The 17,620-nt window shown below is 38.1% G+C and overlaps 1 protein-coding gene across 3 annotated transcripts in view; it reads left to right on the top strand.

Annotated features, from left to right (window-relative positions):
* The window catches only part of LOC131154424 (uncharacterized), a 46,972-nt gene that overhangs the window by 23,398 nt on the left and 5,954 nt on the right, over positions 1-17,620 (top strand). For 2 of the 3 annotated variants that reach the window (XM_058107188.1, XM_058107190.1), the window contains exons 10-15: positions 744-938; positions 1,023-1,102; positions 1,204-1,276; positions 1,356-1,457; positions 1,645-1,750; positions 3,555-3,642. In XM_058107188.1, the coding sequence (XP_057963171.1) occupies positions 744-938; positions 1,023-1,102; positions 1,204-1,276; positions 1,356-1,457; positions 1,645-1,750; positions 3,555-3,642 (644 nt within the window). The remainder of the gene's footprint in view (positions 1-743; positions 939-1,022; positions 1,103-1,203; positions 1,277-1,355; positions 1,458-1,644; positions 1,751-3,554; positions 3,643-17,620) is intronic. The other variant, XM_058107189.1, reaches the window with a different exon arrangement.

The following is a 17,620-nucleotide window of genomic DNA, read 5'->3' as shown; positions in this document are numbered from 1 at the left end:
AAAAATCTCCTGGAGAAGTGCCTGAAGACTCCTAATTTATACTAGGGTTGAAGCTTCCAAGAGAAGCCAACTCCTATTTTGCACATAACTGCCTCTAAAAGCCACTTTATGTTCTACAGCCCCACCAAAAATAAATCCCTTCACAAAATTACCCCCTGTATATTACAAACGAGAACCCCGTAGCTAATTTGACCAGTTGAATCGCAACTTCTAGAAATTACAAAAATATTCCTAGCATCCATAAATAACATCACTTGATATAAGCAGAAAATAAAATAAAGACTGCTGATTGCATCAGGGTGACTCCCATTTTAAAATTTGTGAATAGCCAGCCTTGTCCATTCCATATTATGGACTAATAAAAATTTTTCATTGTAATTTGCTATATCACGATGACACATTTGATTTTGTAAGCTACAAAATCTTTATGTGATGGCCATTCTATTTCTAGTAGTTGACATTTTAGCAGATTTCAAGGTCATAAATCTCATGATATACTCTTTTAATAGTTTGTCATCATTGGATGAATGTTGGATTGTTCATGCATGTTGGACTCTAGCTCTATCCGAATTATTTAAATTTAATACATATGAGGGTGTCTTAAAAATATCTTTTATTTCTTTCAGATGCCTTTCCTCATAGCTTTCTGTTCATCAATGTGTCAGCTGTTCTTGTATGTTGTTATGAGACGTTAGTTTGTTCTCGAGTCTGTCCTAAAGTGCATCTATTTATTTGTACTTTAGCAGCTTGCCTTGGACAAAGTGACTGCAATGAGGCAGGAGTTGGAGGTTTCAGACAGAAAGATAAAGAACCTAACTGAGTCCTTTTACAATTCTTGTAAGACAATGAATGGACTAAATAGTGCTGATACTATTGTGTCAGCCAATGCTCACTTGAAGAGGAGAATGTGTAGCCAGTTTATCTGCCAGGATTTGCAGGTCTCTCTTTGCTTTCCTTGACTTTTGTCATCAAATAAAAACATCTTTTGTCACTGAGGTGTAGTTTGTCTGTCATTTCATCAGTTGTGGGAAGTTGATGATTTGAAGAGTAAGAATGGTACTCGCACTATTGTTCTCAACTACAAAGACCTCATATTTCAAAGGTTATTTCTTTGCTGCACAGTTTATTATTTGTAGTTATTTTGACCAATAACCGGAGTACAGTTTAATTTTACAAATAATTTTTTCTTTTGACAATATTCAGGTTCACAGTAAATACTGGTGCAGTTTCAAGCATAGTTGTTTTAAACAAACCATATGATATAGTTATCGCAAAGGTGATGAAATCAGTATTTTAAAGCAGTGCTTCATAATTAATCAGTTTAATATAATAATGCAGTACTTCTTGTTCTTTAGAAATTTCCAAACATGGAGGCCTGTGTTGCGTTTGCATTTGTGTTAAGTGCTGAGACCACTCGAAAATGTGTAGGTCTAAGAAGTTTGGCACAACAAACCCAAGTAAATTTCTTCATCTCTTTCTTGCATTTGTGGACATATGATTACTTTTTGTTTTTTTTTATTTTTTATTTTTTATCTTAGTTTCTGAATAGTACAAATCCATTCATTTCAATTACTATTCCATTATATATTGTACTTACCATTGTTATGGGGAATTTTTTCACTTGGCTATATTCTGTTTATGCAGATAATAAGTTCACTTTTATCCAATCTGTTAGATGTGCTTGACGAAGTACAGTTTGCACAGATAGAGTTCAGGAATCTGACCCATGCAAGATTTCATTCTCCCTCTGGTAAAAAGAATCTACTTTATGCCTCTCTCATGTTGTAAGTTGGACTAGGTGAATTTTATTCCATGCATAATCAGTTCTACTCCGGTGGAAACTGAGATTGATATTGAGAACTTAAAAAAAAAAAAACGTTTATCTGCAATTTTTTTGAATTAATTTGTGATATTTGCAAAAAAAGGTGTTTATCTTCATCATACAAGCAGGAAAAAGACAGGCTTCTCAAAATTTGAGTTTGTCGGGTCGATAGCTTATTACTTTTTGATGATGGTATGTGTTAGTGATCGTGCATGCACATTTGGTACAGAATCGATTTTCACGTAGGATTAGACTTACTTTGTTACCTCTCAATATTTATTTGAGGGGGTTCATAATTGCTTACTGCAAATGCTGATACAAGAGTTTGGTTGATTGATGGACTGGATCAACTCGGCTGATCCCTTGGTCCAAGCTGAGTCACATGGGGTCGGTCAACCAGCCAAATGACCAGGTCAACTCTCCAGTCTGGTCTGTTTTTTTTTTTTAAACCATGATATCGAGTCATCACTGTTGTTGTTATAGGAGAAACAGGGGATTTTTGTACTAAAAAATTAAAATTTAAAAATTTTCCTCAGTTTTTGGATTCTTTGGTTATTTTTTACATCTTTGTGGTCATCTTCCGCTCCCTTGGTCATGTTGCATGGCAGACATGATGATTCGCAGACAGGCACACAATGTGAACAACCTCTTCTCTTTGCTCTTGGATTGCAAAATACGTAATAAATGTCCACCTCATCCAAATGCAATTGTTTATAGGTTGCCAAGTCATTTGATAATGTCTGTTCCCTTCATCTGACCTAATGAGTCCTCAGACCTCAAGACACAGGTGACCTCATTGGAAATGGGATTAAGAGGTCCAGCAATTTTTTCCTTTTCCTTCTAATTTTTTATTCATAGAATATCTCATGCAATCCTAAACTATCTCAATGATGAATATCAATGAACTCCAGTGTATAGAGGGATGGTATTTCTGATGTTTATTGCCTAAACTGGAGAATCTTCAAGTTTTATCGTTAATGATTTAGCTCTTGTCCAATCATTCAATGTGCAAGAATGTGCAATTTTTTTGTGATCAACAATTTAGGGTGAGTTCTCCCACCCCACCCTGTGCCAGGGGGTAGGGGTGGGAGGGTGATGAATTTTCCCTTTAAAAAGTAAAAGTTTGCTTTAACACGTATGGTAAACATCTTTTTCTGCTCTTAAAAGGTTAGCTTCAACTTTTTTGGGGGCTCCTAAAAATTACAGATTTGGAGCTTTCGAAGATAGTTGTTTTTTCTAGCAGATTATTCTATTTGATGGGTGTATTTAGTTTCTTTTAAAAAATATAACAAATTATCTCTGCATTAGTTATGTCTCCTAAATGACATATTTTGTTCATTTTACACATTTAAGGCACCTTAAAACTTTTTTACTGAATACTCGTGATTTTTTTTTTCGTTCTATAGCTCCTTTCTTAGAGGAACCAAACAATTTTTACAATGACCTGAATCAGCTCCTTTTGTTTTAGTTCCTTTTTAGAAGTTCCTTTTCATGAGCCGCAGAGGGGCCAAACTAAGCCTTAAAATGCTGCCTTTCCTTTCTCCTTTTTCTTTGTAAGCTTTAGCAATTCATCCAATTATCAAGGACCCTTGTGTTCAGTATTCCATTTATGAAAATGTGCATACAATTTTTGCTTTCAGTTATCACGGAGCAGTATGTCTTGAACTCCATGTATAAAATGAAACTTTGCATACAATTTTATTTTCAATGTGTATGGTTTCTTGATTTGCAGTTCAGCAGCTTGATTTAGAGTTTTGTTTCATTGATTTTAAGAGTGGAAAGAAGGCAGTTTTGACTCTTGACATGACGAGTTTGAATTGGTAAACTCCTTCTACAATTTCAGTCTCTAATTTTGACTGTTAAGACTTGCAGATTTAGTGCCATATTGCTTGGGTTTATGCCACATATAATTATCAACTTGGCCATTTTGAATTGATCAAGTCTTGCTTTTTCCACTTGCTTTTTCAATCTTTTTGATGCTCTAAAACCATATATATCACTTGCATATTTTCAGTGATAGTACTAAAATTACTTCTTTCATATCCACAAGGATTTATGTTAACTATCTAGTGTTAGTTTTATATATACCTTGCTTCAACTATTGACAATGAAATGCGAGTCTATGTTCTAAGGTAGCTTGGGGTTTTCTGGTCTTCCAAAAATATTCCCTTGTTATCCTGCAAACTGCAGGCAGGATCTGAATTTTATTGTAGTGTAAGGTTAATTGTAACATAAATGTGGTAATGATGAGTTGGACTGGTGGGTTATTCTGCTTTGGCATTCCTCTTTTGTATGTGGAAAGTCTTAGTCATCCATACCACTGTCATGGGCGGAATTCCTAGGATTGAACATGGCTTCTTTACATATGAAAGAAGCATTTTGTGACTTATGGAATCTACCTTGTTCAATTGCCCTTGGCATATCACAGGAAATTTGGAATTTTGAATGATGCACATGGGTAACTGGCTGCATAGCTAACCCGTCAGACCAACTGCTACTTTAGTAACCTGGAGCCCTGGTATGAATGCCTACCACAGGCTGGTAAAAAACTTTGCTGTCATGCAGAATGAGCTGATGCTCTAAGATGGTACCTATTGCTTTAAATCAAATGTTTATTGTCACTATTACTGTGATTTGGGGGATTGATGTTGAGATGACATTAGTAGATACAACTGATTGGTTACCCTTTCCTGTTCTATGGTTTAATAATCTGAAACAGCATTGTTTTTCCTCTAAAGTTTGGTTGCATCGACATAAAGAAATTGTTGTATCCATTTGCTGGATTTGCAATAATTGGCTGTTTGTAAGATTTGTACCTTGGGTCTCCCCTGTCCCACCTGACACAAGATCTTTCATATTTTAGTTTAGCACCAACAAGATCAACAATAGGGAGAAAAGGCATGTGGTTGGGTGATGTAGGACAAGAAGCATGATCTTGGGAAGATCCTTGTTGGAGAATAATTAAGAAGAATTGGGTCAAGAGATTTGTTGGGTTTAGTTTGTTGTTTATTGTGTGTTTAGTTTAATTTGTATTGGCTTATGTGTATTTGGGGGCTTCTTTGTAATATTTGTGTATTTTAGGGGTATGCATGTAATTTAATGTAGTTTAGGGGTATATGTGTAATTTCATTTTTGAGGCTTTCTAGTAAATAGTGTGTGAAAGCCATGTAGAAGTAGGTTGTTGAATTTTAATTTGAATGAACGTGAGATTTCCCCTTTTATCTCCTTTTTCCCCCCATGGCTGTACATCCTTTGATGCTGCCCCTGCATCATTTGGCATCAGAGCCCAACCACGATCGCTATTCTTCCATTTTTCAATTCCCCCATCTTCCCCTTTCACTCGTCTTGTCCCCCCTCTTCTTCTCTTCTCTGTTTCTCTTCCTCAACTCTCTCTCTCTCTCTCTCTCTCTCTCTCTAATATAAGATTTCGTCCCCTTCAACTGTCCTCTCTGCCCTGAAATTTTAGTTTTAAAAAAAGTTCAGAATTTCTTTTTGGAAAATTTTAGTCAAGTCCCCAAATTTTCAAACACCCCATTCTTGGAAGATTTTTGCAACACCTCCCACACCATCACAATTAGAAACCCCCAAAACCATTCCCCTAAAATTGCATTGCTGTCTGACCACCAGATGGCCCCCACTGGCCAGTCAAACATTCTCCATCTGTCAGCCTTCTAAATTCCTAGCTTCTTGTTTTTTCTCATCACACCACCACCACCAGTGTAATCCTCACCAGATCTATACTCGTCTGAAGTTTCATTGGTGGAAGATCAGCACTGGCGGCACATATGCCTCACACAACGGTGATGCGCATAGGACTCTATCCAAACTTTCTGCATTTTCCAGTTGCGTGGTATTGCCTAATGCCACAATATTTATGGTTTTTTCCATGACATTTTAACCTGCTACAAGATATTTTTTATTGTCGACATGATATTTTGCAAGTGTGATAATTGATTTGAAAGGCTAGAAATTTGCTTGCCAACATCAAGAATCAGACCAAATTGCTGCCATTTGTAATATATATATATTGAGGGTTTGTTTTACTCGAAGATTGTTTTTAAGAAATTGATAGTGAAGCTTGTGGTTTGCAAGAATAGATCGAGGATTGTTAGAAAATCATGTTAAGGGCTTTTGGTGAATTGCTTACTGGAGAAAAATGAGTAGATTTTGTCATACTCTAGGCATGATATCAAGCCATTCCATACCTTTCTTAAGTGTGGAGAAAATGTATGCAAATTCATCATTGATGGAAGAGTCCTATCAAGGTGGTTTCTAGAAATGTAGTCACTCGTATATTTCATCCAAAACCTCACTCAAAGCCTTATGAGATATCTTGGGTTGATAACTCTACATGTTCGAAGAAGATGTTTGATTCCTATTCACATGGATTATTGTTTTGATAATGCTTGGTGTGATATCAAACCCATGAATATTGGCCATGTACGCTTTGGTTCTCCTTGCTTTGATTATTTGGGCGACTCAAAGACATGAAAACATGTCTTCCACTAGAATGGTAAGAAGAGCATCTTGAAGCGCACTACCAACCACCCAAGTCAAAGAATTTGTTAGAGTCACTCAACTTGAAGACTCTACATGGAAGGAGATACATGTGTTTGAAGACATCAAAAGTCTTTCAAACATTCCTATTGTAGAGTTTGTCATTCCCAATGTGTTTATTGATGCCAATTTTCAATCCAAGTCTATGATGCCACCAAAGGATCATGGTTTCTTGTATCACTCAAGCATTGGTTTTTGAAGATTTCAAGTTTGCTTCTTACTTCTGATCCTCCAACATTTCAATATTTAGGCCAAATTTTTTCAAACTGGGGGAGATTTGATGTAGGACATGAAGCAAAACCTTGGGAAGATCCTTGCTAGAGAATAATTTAAAAAATTGGGTCAAGGAATTGTTGAGTTTAGTTCATAGTAAATTGTGTGTTTAGTATAGGATTATGTGTATTTGGGGGCTATTTTGTAATATTTATGTAGTTTTAGTGGTATATGTGTAATTTCATGTGCTAAAGGCTTTCTTATAAATAGTGTGTGAAAGCCATGTAGAAGTAGGTTGTTGAATTTGAATTTGAAGTGAACATGAGACTTATCCTTGTATCTCCTCTCTCCTCTCTTTCCCTTCTGTCCTCTTCAATTTCTTCTAATTTCTCTCCATGGCTGCAGATCCTTGATGCTGCCCCTGCATCATTGGGTTATCAAATATCATAGGTATGAAATGGCACCAAATAGAATTGTAATAATTACCTGGAGAATAGAAATCACACATTGTGTAGCAATTTTTGTAAGTTTGTAAGGCTATTGGTGTGCTTTTGTGGGTAGGGAGAGAGTTTTTTCCAGAATATTTATTATCTGAGTAAACTAATTTCCAAATGATGCACTTGGGAAAATGTTTCCCAAAATAATGTAGATTGCAAGACTCAAGGGACTGTCTCTTGAGTTTTGTTTAATTTTTTTTTTTTCTTAAAAAAATAGAGATAAAAAATGGTCAAAGCTTGAGGGACTATCTCTCAGCTTTCATTCAAAATATATTTAAAAATAAGGTTAAAAATGGAGGGACAGTCCCTCAACTTTGGTGCAAAAGAATTTTAAAAATCAAAACTTGGAGGATCATCTCTCGTATTTTTCATGCATGCAAAAATTGAGTTTTGGAAACTCATTTTTAGTCCAAATGTGTTTTTTCTTGTTTTACTCAAGCCTACATGATTAAATACCTGTGTACACGAATGACAAAAGCATGTGATCTTGAAACCCATGTAATACCCCTCTCCCATATTTGCACAACACCTATTTCAAATTCATGAAGGGTTGAAGGCAAAATGGTAGAGTTGTCACTGTGTGACCTGGAGGTCATGAGTTTAAGGAGCGGAAACCTCTTGGAGGTCATGAGTTTAAGGCAAATTCATGCATGCTTGCGTATGTGCATGTAGTTTGCATGTACTAATTGCATAAATCACTTGCACTTAATGCCTCTCTCTCCCATTTATGCATACATGGTTTTATGCTTGTAATTAGCATGCAGGTTCTTGATACTCATGCACTAGTTGCATGCACATAATGCCTATCTTTGGCATTCATGCTTGCTTGCTTTTAATTTGCATGAATGATTCTTGAGACTCATGCACAAATCACATGCATGTAATACCTCTCTCTTGCATTCATGTGTGTTTCCGTGTGTAATTTGCATGTAATGTCCTCTCATGAATCTGTGTGTGCTTGCATGCGTGTAATTTTAATGTACAATTCTTGAGATTCGTGCATGAATCACATCCATTTCAACATATTGGCATGCTTCGTGGTGGTTCATGATTTGATGTAGCATCCTCACGTGTGCTTGTGCAGAATGATGCACGACCACATGGATGCACCTTCATGCTGCACAGTGACTAAACCCCGAGATTTGATGAGTCTTGATCGGACAGGCATGCTTTATTGTCCATGTGTGTGACTTGTTCCCACAAACATGCATGTGTACATGAAAGTAGATCTCACCCTTGAATGCATGCACGTGGGGTAATGCTTACACTTATGGCGCACATTTATGATAAATAGTAGTCGAGGGATATTTGCACACACCTGTTTGCTCTCAATTTTGAAATTTGTGCATATTATAGACAAAGTTATATTCAATCATGAGCAATGGAAAGAATAGGCTAATAATTGTTGCAATGTTGTTCATATGGCAATGTTGGAAGTCTTGCAGGAATTTGTTGATTGGATAATTGAAGAATGTTTGTTTATACCACATATGAATATAAAATGATTTATTAGATAAACCATTTAATCCTCTTATTTGATAAAGCTATACAAAAAGCACAAGCAGCAACACTGCTATGCTGAACTTCCATATGCAAATACTAGAGATTGAATGAAACGAACTGATTTGCAAGAGGATATCTCATAATCAGATGCATAGAAGTCATGTAAGCGTAGTACGTGTCTTCCTCTAGGTCAGCCATCTTCTCTTGTTCGAACTGGTACATTGAAGAACCATGCAATAGTTCTGCTCAATAATTCTTTGAATGACTTGCTCACTATCACCCATTCACCCATTGGCTGATGTTTCATTTCCAATCAATGTTGGACAAGGGGGGTGCCAACGCTGTACATTGCTCATGGAGTTCATTTGACTCATTCATGCAGTTTCTTCACTTCCTTCTCTGTCATCTATGATATGCTCCTGGATAGTGTACTTCTTGTCTTCATAGTCTAGATTGATTGGTTTGAGTTTGTGTTGATCTATGCATGAGTCTCAAGAATCATGCATGCGAATTAAAAGCATGCAAGCATACATTGATGCAAAAGAGAGGTATCACGTGCATGTGTTTTGTGCATGAGTCTCAAGAATCATGCATGCAACTCACACACACGTAACTATGCATGCATGAATATTGGAGAGGTATTTATGTGCATGCAAATAGCCTACATGCGGCCAAAGGTACTTTTATGCATGCAAATTACATGCCGACACACACATGCATGAATGTGAGTGGCGACATAAATGTAGAAAGAAGTATTATATGATTTTCATGTCCACATGCATTTTGATGTGTACATTGGTATTTAATCACGTAGGCTTGAGTAAAATATGAAGGAAACGTGTTTGTACTAGGCTCAAGTTTCCAGATTTCGATTTTTGCTTGCATGAAAAAGAATGAGAGATTGTCCCTTGAGTTTTATTTTCAATTATTTTTTTGAACGAAAATTAAGAGACGGTCCCTTGAGTTTTTAATGTTTTTTATTTTTTCCTTAAAAAATATTTTAACAAAACTTGAAGGTGGTCCATCCAATTTTTGATTAAATGGCGTTATGGTTCCTTGACTTCCCAAATTACATTATTTTGGGAAGTATTTTCAATTTTTCCAAGGTGCATCATTTTGGGAATTATTCAATTAAAATAATAATATTTTGGGAAAAGCCTCAGAAGGAGGAGGTGGGCAGGGGGCACTCATTCACTTCAATTTTCAAATCCCCCAAAAACTCTCTATTGGCTTTTACAACCTATATATGCAAGCCTAAAGATACAAAGTAAATTACACATAAACCCCAAAGGGTACAACAAATTTCAAATAAATCCCAAAAGGTATAACAAATTTGAAATAAATCCCAAAAAGACATATATTATTAACAAACCTCCAAATATTTATAAGCCCACTAATAGACTAAACAAATTTGAGCCTAGGACCCAGCAATCCCTTGACCTTGTTCTTTGAAATTAGTCTCCAAAATGGGTCAAACTTCAAAGTGATCCATCTAGATACCAGCTTTTGTGAAACATCAAACTCCATCTGAAAAGAAGTTGATTTGGGGAAGGCACCCAGGAGTTCTCACCATGGAAAGAATCATCTTATGTCATAAGAAAGGAACTAATGGTGTGCTTCAATTTGGCTAGTGCGAGACCATCTCTTTTGCAGTCTGTAACTGCTGTTACGGACGTGATTTTTCTTCCTCCATTTTGCGGTGTAACAATATCAAGAACCCAAAAAAATTAGCGTAACGGCGTAATGCAATGGTCGAGGCCATTATTTAAAACCATGCTCCAATCTTGAAGGTAACAAAGCAACACCTTGTATCTTCGAGTTGATACTGTTCATTCAAGCAATCTTGTGCGGATGAGGATGTGGTTCAACCTCCAAATTTAACTTCCTCAAAGTTGAAATTACTTATGTAGAACTACTTAACAACCATAGTAGAAAATTGCTTCTGACAAGTCACTGAATTTGAAAAAATGCTAGATCATCTCCATTCTATATATTTCAACTTGACAAAAAAAAAATTCTTAGTAATTTGACATTTCTTTTCTATATTTTTCAACATCAAATTTCCGTTCTTTCTAGGTTTTGTTGTGTTCAAATTGTTAGTGCTTTATTTATTTAATGGTAAATATTGTAAATTTACAGTTTTTTATAACATATAAATTTGCATATTATAATAAAGCTTAGGTTAGAGTTACGCAGTATTACTTGTCGGTCTAAATTTATTGGATTTTTATTACTTTAACAAATAAATTAATAGGACTTTTTTCAATTTATTGTTTTATTTGTATATTTTTATGTGCCTGATATATTAATAGTGTTTAATTTTTTTATTTTATTCATTAATTTATCACTCATATGATTAATGAAAAAAATATATAATTTTTCTGTCAATAGCCGTTTAAAACAATTGGAAAATTATTGCCCTAAATAAGTTGAGCTAAAGGATACAAAATTCACTTAGACTCTTTAGGAAGGTTTGAGAGCTTAAAATGATGTTCTGTATAAATTCATGCAAACCCACAAGTTTAACTCCCAATTTAAGAGGAACTATCTTCAATTTCGCCTTTATTGTTGGGTATCTCATGGTAATCAAACAAACCCTCATAAACAACTCACAAATTTGGTGAAGTACAATGGAAAAGAATTGAAAATTGGATTCCTTGGCTAATATATTTATTTATTTGGGTGGACTTCCTGTCTCCTTGGTTGTAACTTCTGTTTCTCATTCTAATACACCTTTTTTATCAATAAAAAAAAAAAAAAAAAACTTGCAAGTTGTAGCGATATGGTCTGATTCTGATGCTGGCAGTATAGATGAATCCCTTAAAATGTGTATCTTACTCAAACAATCAACCTTCTTACAACTTAAAAAAAATGGGCGGGTTTTGGCAGAAAAAAAAAAAAAATCAAATATTGTGGTTTGAAGAAGTGTCTCATCTGCAATGGACAAAGTAAATTTAGACACAGGGAAGGAGAAAGAGTAGGAAAAGTAGTTGATCAAAGATGGAGAAGAGAAGTTGGTTCAAGAACTCTGCTGGAATTTGATTGCTGTGGAGAGAGAATAAAGAGCTGGAATTGATCAGGGGGAAAAAAAAAGAAGCTTAAAGAAGAGGAGGAAGAAGAATGACAATGTTGGGGGGGGGGGGGGGATTGAAATGGAAAAGTAAAGATTGGGGATAGGCTCTGATGCCAAATGGTGCAGAACAACAATGAGGATTAAAGAGAGAAACTGAAAGAGAAATAGAAAGGAGAATGAAAGAAGACAAAGGAGATACAATTTGAAGGGGGGGGGGGGGGATAGCATGTCCAATTCAATTTTCAAGTTAAATCTACCTTTAACATGGTTTTCACTCCCTTTTAATAAGAAATCCTAAAGATACAAGAAAATTACAAATAAACCCCTGGAAAACATCTATTGCAAACCCTCAAATAAACCCCTAGAAAAACATCTATTACAAACCCTCAAATACAGATAAGCTGACTACAAACAAACCTAACACATTCAGGTTTTGGACCCAATGCTCTCTTGACCCTATTCTTTAAAATTTGTCTCCAAATTGGGTCAAAATGGCAATGCAAATACCTACTTCCCATCCTACATCACTTTAGTTGCTTAACAGGGGCCTCTAGAACCACATTCATGCTGCTGCCTCCATCAATGATGACATTTTGGGCACCATGTCTGCAACAGAAAATAAATTTTGAAAGATTGTGGTTTGCCTTCAATCTTCTTTATCCTGTGGATACTAAAAGAATGCACCTAACAATAGAAAGAAGACTGTCATCGTTGTTTTTAGGTTCAGGAGCTTCTTCTGTCCTGACTTTAATACTTTAGTTTCTTTAGGAAATTTACCATGCATGTGCCCTCTTCCACTGCACTTAAAACAGGTATCATTGCTGTCTTTTCTATCACTTGACACAACCCACTATAGCTTCATTCTTATATGTAGTGGCAGCTTGTTGCATAGGGACTGGTTTAGAAGTCTTCCCACTTCATTGAATTTCCTTGGACTTGTGCCCCCTGCTTGGGAGGGAAATCTTTTGGTGAGGGGCTGTGTCGAACTCCTTTATGTATTTAGGGCCAATTGGATGCTTCATTGACATTGAACGCACAGTGAATCACCTTCCAATTTCAAATTTCAGCCCTTAATCCTGACTTGAAATGAGCATGACTCTAACATGGATCTTGAGTCTCACAATACCTAATTTTTTGAACTCCTTAAATTTGTTCATGCACTCAACTATTGTTAACCCCTTGATTACCATGAAATTGCCTAGTGTCATGGTCCGACTATTTTCACACCCTTGTGAAGGGCCGTGCAGTGCTAGCTAAAGCACTCTTGTTTAACTAGTCAGCTTATCGTTTACCAACATTCATCCACGAAACACTTTCATTAGCATTCAATCAAATGACAACGGAAATAGTAAGCATTCATGAAAGCCGTGGCAAGCAAGCAGTAAACATTGAAGCAAACGTAATTCATTAACAACACCTTCGTTGACATCAAGTGTTTAGCGAGGGAGGCAAGTAGGCTAAATGCATTGACAATAGCTAGTGAGTTTTACAATGACTGATGAACACTCACCCTCCCCTAAAGAGGTTTTTATGTAATTATCATCCTGGCACTAGGAAACATCAAAGTGACCGAAGAGTCATATTGCCTTATTTGGCATATAAGGACACTACTAGCATAAAATAATCCTACACTAGTATTTACATGATGGAAGCCCATCCCAAGCACACGAGATAAGCGGTCACAGGCAAGCATAATGCCCTGAACAAGCTTAGCTTGTGACATTCTCCCTCACTTATGTGGTCGATGTCCTCGTAGACTTTGGCGGTAGGTACACTTCAAATTTGTCTACGAACGGTTGAATATCTTCTGCAGAAATCCAGCTGATTTCTTTGTCATCAAGGTACTTCCACTTCACTAGGAACTTTGCTGCTTCTTCCTTGAGGATATGAACTTTCTGTTTACAAAGATCTCTTCAATGTCATGTCTGTTAGGTTGCATTGTCTTCAACTCTGCTCTGTTGGACTGACTTTTGCTCAAGTCATTGGTGTCGGCGTTGAACGGTTTGAGGCGGCTGACATGAAATTGCAGTCTTCTCCCCTGATCTGTCCACTTCTTCATCTGCTTAGAAGCTTTCTCTAGATTGGTTCGGGCAAACTCTACATTCCGTCTCCATTCTCTGGTGAAGATGTACGCCTTGGGACTCTTTTGTCTGTACAGCTCGCCCACTGTGTGAGGTAACAGCGGCAGCTGGCCTGTAACAAGTTCAAAAGTGCTCTTGTTGGTTGTTGAGCTCCTTTGGGCATTGCCACAGAACGAAGCCACATCAAGTAGTTGTACGCCATTCTTATGGTTGTCGTTGACAAAATGGCGCAAGTACTCATCTAGCAGCTCTCTGAATCTCTTCATCTGTCCGTCAGTCTGTCGGTGATAACTCAAGAGATGTCAAGATGTGACCTGAATATCCTGGAAAATTCTATCAAGAAGTTGTCAATGAACATTAAGTCTTAGTCACAAACAATAACTTGGGGAACACCCCAATATCTCACAATAGTCACAAGGAACAATTGTGTTGTCTCTTCTGTCGAACAGTACTTTGGTGCGGCCATGAAAGTACCATACTTTTTCCGCTCCCCCTTGTTTTGTTGGCCAGTGAGACAAGTTTTGGTATCATCAACCACATCATCTCGTGTGTGCGGTCAGTAATACCTCCCCAGTAGTTCTATCATTGGAGTCATTCTCCGCGAATACCTCTCAACGAACTTCCTGCAAAATTTAGTAAGGCCAAGAAAGGAACGCAACTCCTTCTCTGTCGTGGGGATCTTCCATTCTTGAATCATCCTTACCTTCTCCATACCCCTTCGGATACGACCTTGTTCAACCACATGACCAAGAAATTTGTTGCTCCACTGAGCGAAAGAGAACTTCCCTTTCTTCACATACAAACTGTTCCCCTCAGTTTGTCGAACATTTTCTGTAGATGCTCTTCATGTTTCCTCTGAAACAATACCGATGCTCCCAACGGTGCTTTGGAAGGGCGAACACATCCCGCTTCCAATTCATCAAGCTGTTTCCCCAACCCTACTATCTCAAGTGGTGCAATCCGACATGGCCCTTTAGCAGGTGGTTTCACTCTTGATAATAACTCGATCTCATGCTCTACAGTCCGTCGTGAAGGCAAATTGTGAGGCAGCTTATCCGACAACACCTCCTTATCCTCATCCAACACCGCTTGGATAGTTGTAGGCTCCAGCTCTTGGCCTACTTCTTTGTCTACCACCACCGTGGCTAGACGTGTCTGCTCACCCTAACCCAATCCCTCATTGAGTTGTATGGCTGAAAGGGACTTCCCGTTGTCTCCTTTCGTTGCAACGACTTGCACTATGCACAAGTGATCTCCCATCCGACACAGGGAACTAGCCGAAGGCATCAGCACTGCCCTCGTCCCCCTTAGGAACTCCATTCCTAGAATGACTAGAAAGTCATCCAATGGCACAGCTGTGAAATTCGCATGACCTTCTCATTGTCCAAGCTTTACAGTAAGTTGAGTCTCCATGCTTCCAACTGTGAAACAAAATTATGAGTAGGCCCCGTATCCACCATAGCGTTGATACTCTTCCCATTTATCCTCAAGTCCACAAACATTAACCCTTTTGCTTGTGTAACTTTCAGTGTTTTTTCCTGCTTTTCCAATGCGCTCATGCCCTCGGGGCATGATCCTCTTCCTCCTCGCTTTCCACCCCTTTTCTTGAAGTAGAAGCTTGTAAGGTATTGAGTAATCCCTTGTGTTGACACTCACTCACTCACTCTATGAGATCCACCACACAAGTAACACGAAATTTTACGCTTCCCCTTTCCATTGGGTGTGTTGAACCCTTGAGACGACGAAGCTTCCTTCGAGGTTAATGATTTAGAGTCGACTCTCCCACTATTGGATTTGACTTTCTTGAAAGACTTTCCATCGTTTCCCTCTCCGCCAAACCTTTTTGACGAAGCGGTATCATCACCAGCGTAGTTAGTCAAGCGTCCTGCAGCCGCTTGTGCAATTGACAAGTCTTGAACCCTTTGCCTATGAAGTTCAGTTCTCGCCCACAAATTCATCCCCTCAAGAAAATAGAACAACTTGTCCTTCTCCGACATATCCCAAATATCCAACATTAAAGCAGAAAATTGTTTCACATATTCCCTGATCGACCCTGTATGCTTGAGATCTTTCAGTTTTCTCCTTACATTATACTCAACATTCTTAGGAAAAAAATTGGGCCTTGAGCTCTCTCTTCAAGTTTGCCAAACTATCGATTACACAGCTTCCATTTTCAATTTCTCTATATTTGGTACGCCACCACAGTTTGGCATCACCAACCAAGTACATGATTGGTCGCAGTATTCACGTTTATTTGTTCTGAGACCATCCTCACAACGCGAAAGTACTGCTCCACATCAAACAAGAAGTTCTCTAACTCCTTGGCATCTCAGGCGCCCCCATACATCCTGGGTTCTGGTACCTTCGTCTTGCTAATTCCCATAGTGTTGGAGTTCCCCATAGTAAGAACCATCAGATTCACCTTTGCATCCAAATCAGCCACCCGCGACTGCAAAGTTTCCATTGAATGGAGAAAGTCCTCTGACAAGTCGCCTATCAAACATGCTTGATGTTTTTGTTATCCCATCACTTCATTAACAAGTTCTCTCATCTGGGTCACCTCCGTGACCCAGATGAGAGAACTTGTTAATGAAGATTGTTGGTTGTTGCCTCAACCTGTGCTTCCAGCACGTTGATCCTCTCAGCATTGTTTGGTGCCATGGTCACTTACCAAAGCTTTTCAAATCCTACAACGAAGGTAACTGAATTCTCATAGCAACTGAGCCCTGGGCTCTGATACCAAGTGTCACGGTCCTACTATTTTCACACCCTTGTGAAGGGCCGTGTGGCGCTAGCTAAAGCACTCTTGTTTAACTATCGTTTACCAACATTCATCCATGAAATACTTTCATTAGCATTCAATCAAATGGCAGCGGAAACAGTAAGCATTCATGAAAGCCGTGGCAAGCAAGCAGTAACCATTGAAATAAACGTAATTCATTAACAGCACCTCTATTGACATCGAGTGTTTAGCGAAGGAGGCAAGTAGGCTAAACACGTTGACAATAGCTAGTGAGTTTTACAATGACTGATGAACACTCACCCTCCCCTAAAGAGGTTTTTATGTAATTATCATCTTGGCACTAGGAAACATCAAAGTGACCGAGGAGTCATACTGCCTTATTTGGCATACAAAACACTACTAGCAGGAAATAACCCTACACTAGTATTTACATGATGGAAGCCCATCCTAAGCACACGAGATAAGCGGTCACAAGCAAGTATAATGCCTTGAACAAGCTTAGCTCGTGACATAGGCATGTAGCATTGGCAACTCATGTGCCAAGGCAGTAGCACAAGATGGCCTGTTATGGGTTATCTTGAGAATTGGTGTATTGTCAATCTATGTTGTTAAGGAGGGAGCACAGAGATGCTAAATTGCCTACTTGTCATGGCCAGAGATGGATATAGTCGGGGCTATGGTCTACAGTGGCAGGTTTCGGTTGACATGGTCTGATGATTAACTAGGGTATGTCAATTGCCTCATGGACATATGGTGTTGCTTGTACATGGGAATAAATCATGGTTAAGGGGAAATCTTGCATGACACGAGGTGTTGAACCGTAGGTTGTGTCTTGTGCCAATTTCAAATGTTGCAGTGCTGACGTGTTGACCCAGCAAGGTAGTTACTTGGCAACTTGCCTTTTAAGGCTGACATACATACTTGTCTGAAGGATTAATTTGTTGGTTGACATTTGGACATGTTTCTAGCCACATAATTATTGACATGGTTATGCCTTGTTGGCAAATCATGGCCGCATCTAGCACAACCTACGCAATTGGAACTACAAGCCCTAGACAGTTGGGGGCATCAACTATTTGAATATGACATGCAGGTGGAATAGGACACCGAAGGGAATTTGTGCATGGTGTT

The sequence above is a fragment of the Malania oleifera genome, chromosome 4 (assembly GCF_029873635.1).
Source record: "Malania oleifera isolate guangnan ecotype guangnan chromosome 4, ASM2987363v1, whole genome shotgun sequence".
In the NCBI taxonomy this organism is placed as follows: domain Eukaryota; kingdom Viridiplantae; phylum Streptophyta; class Magnoliopsida; order Santalales; family Ximeniaceae; genus Malania; species Malania oleifera.
The sequence above is the reverse complement of the archived record's forward strand: the minus strand, read 5'-3'. Positions and strand labels throughout refer to the sequence as shown.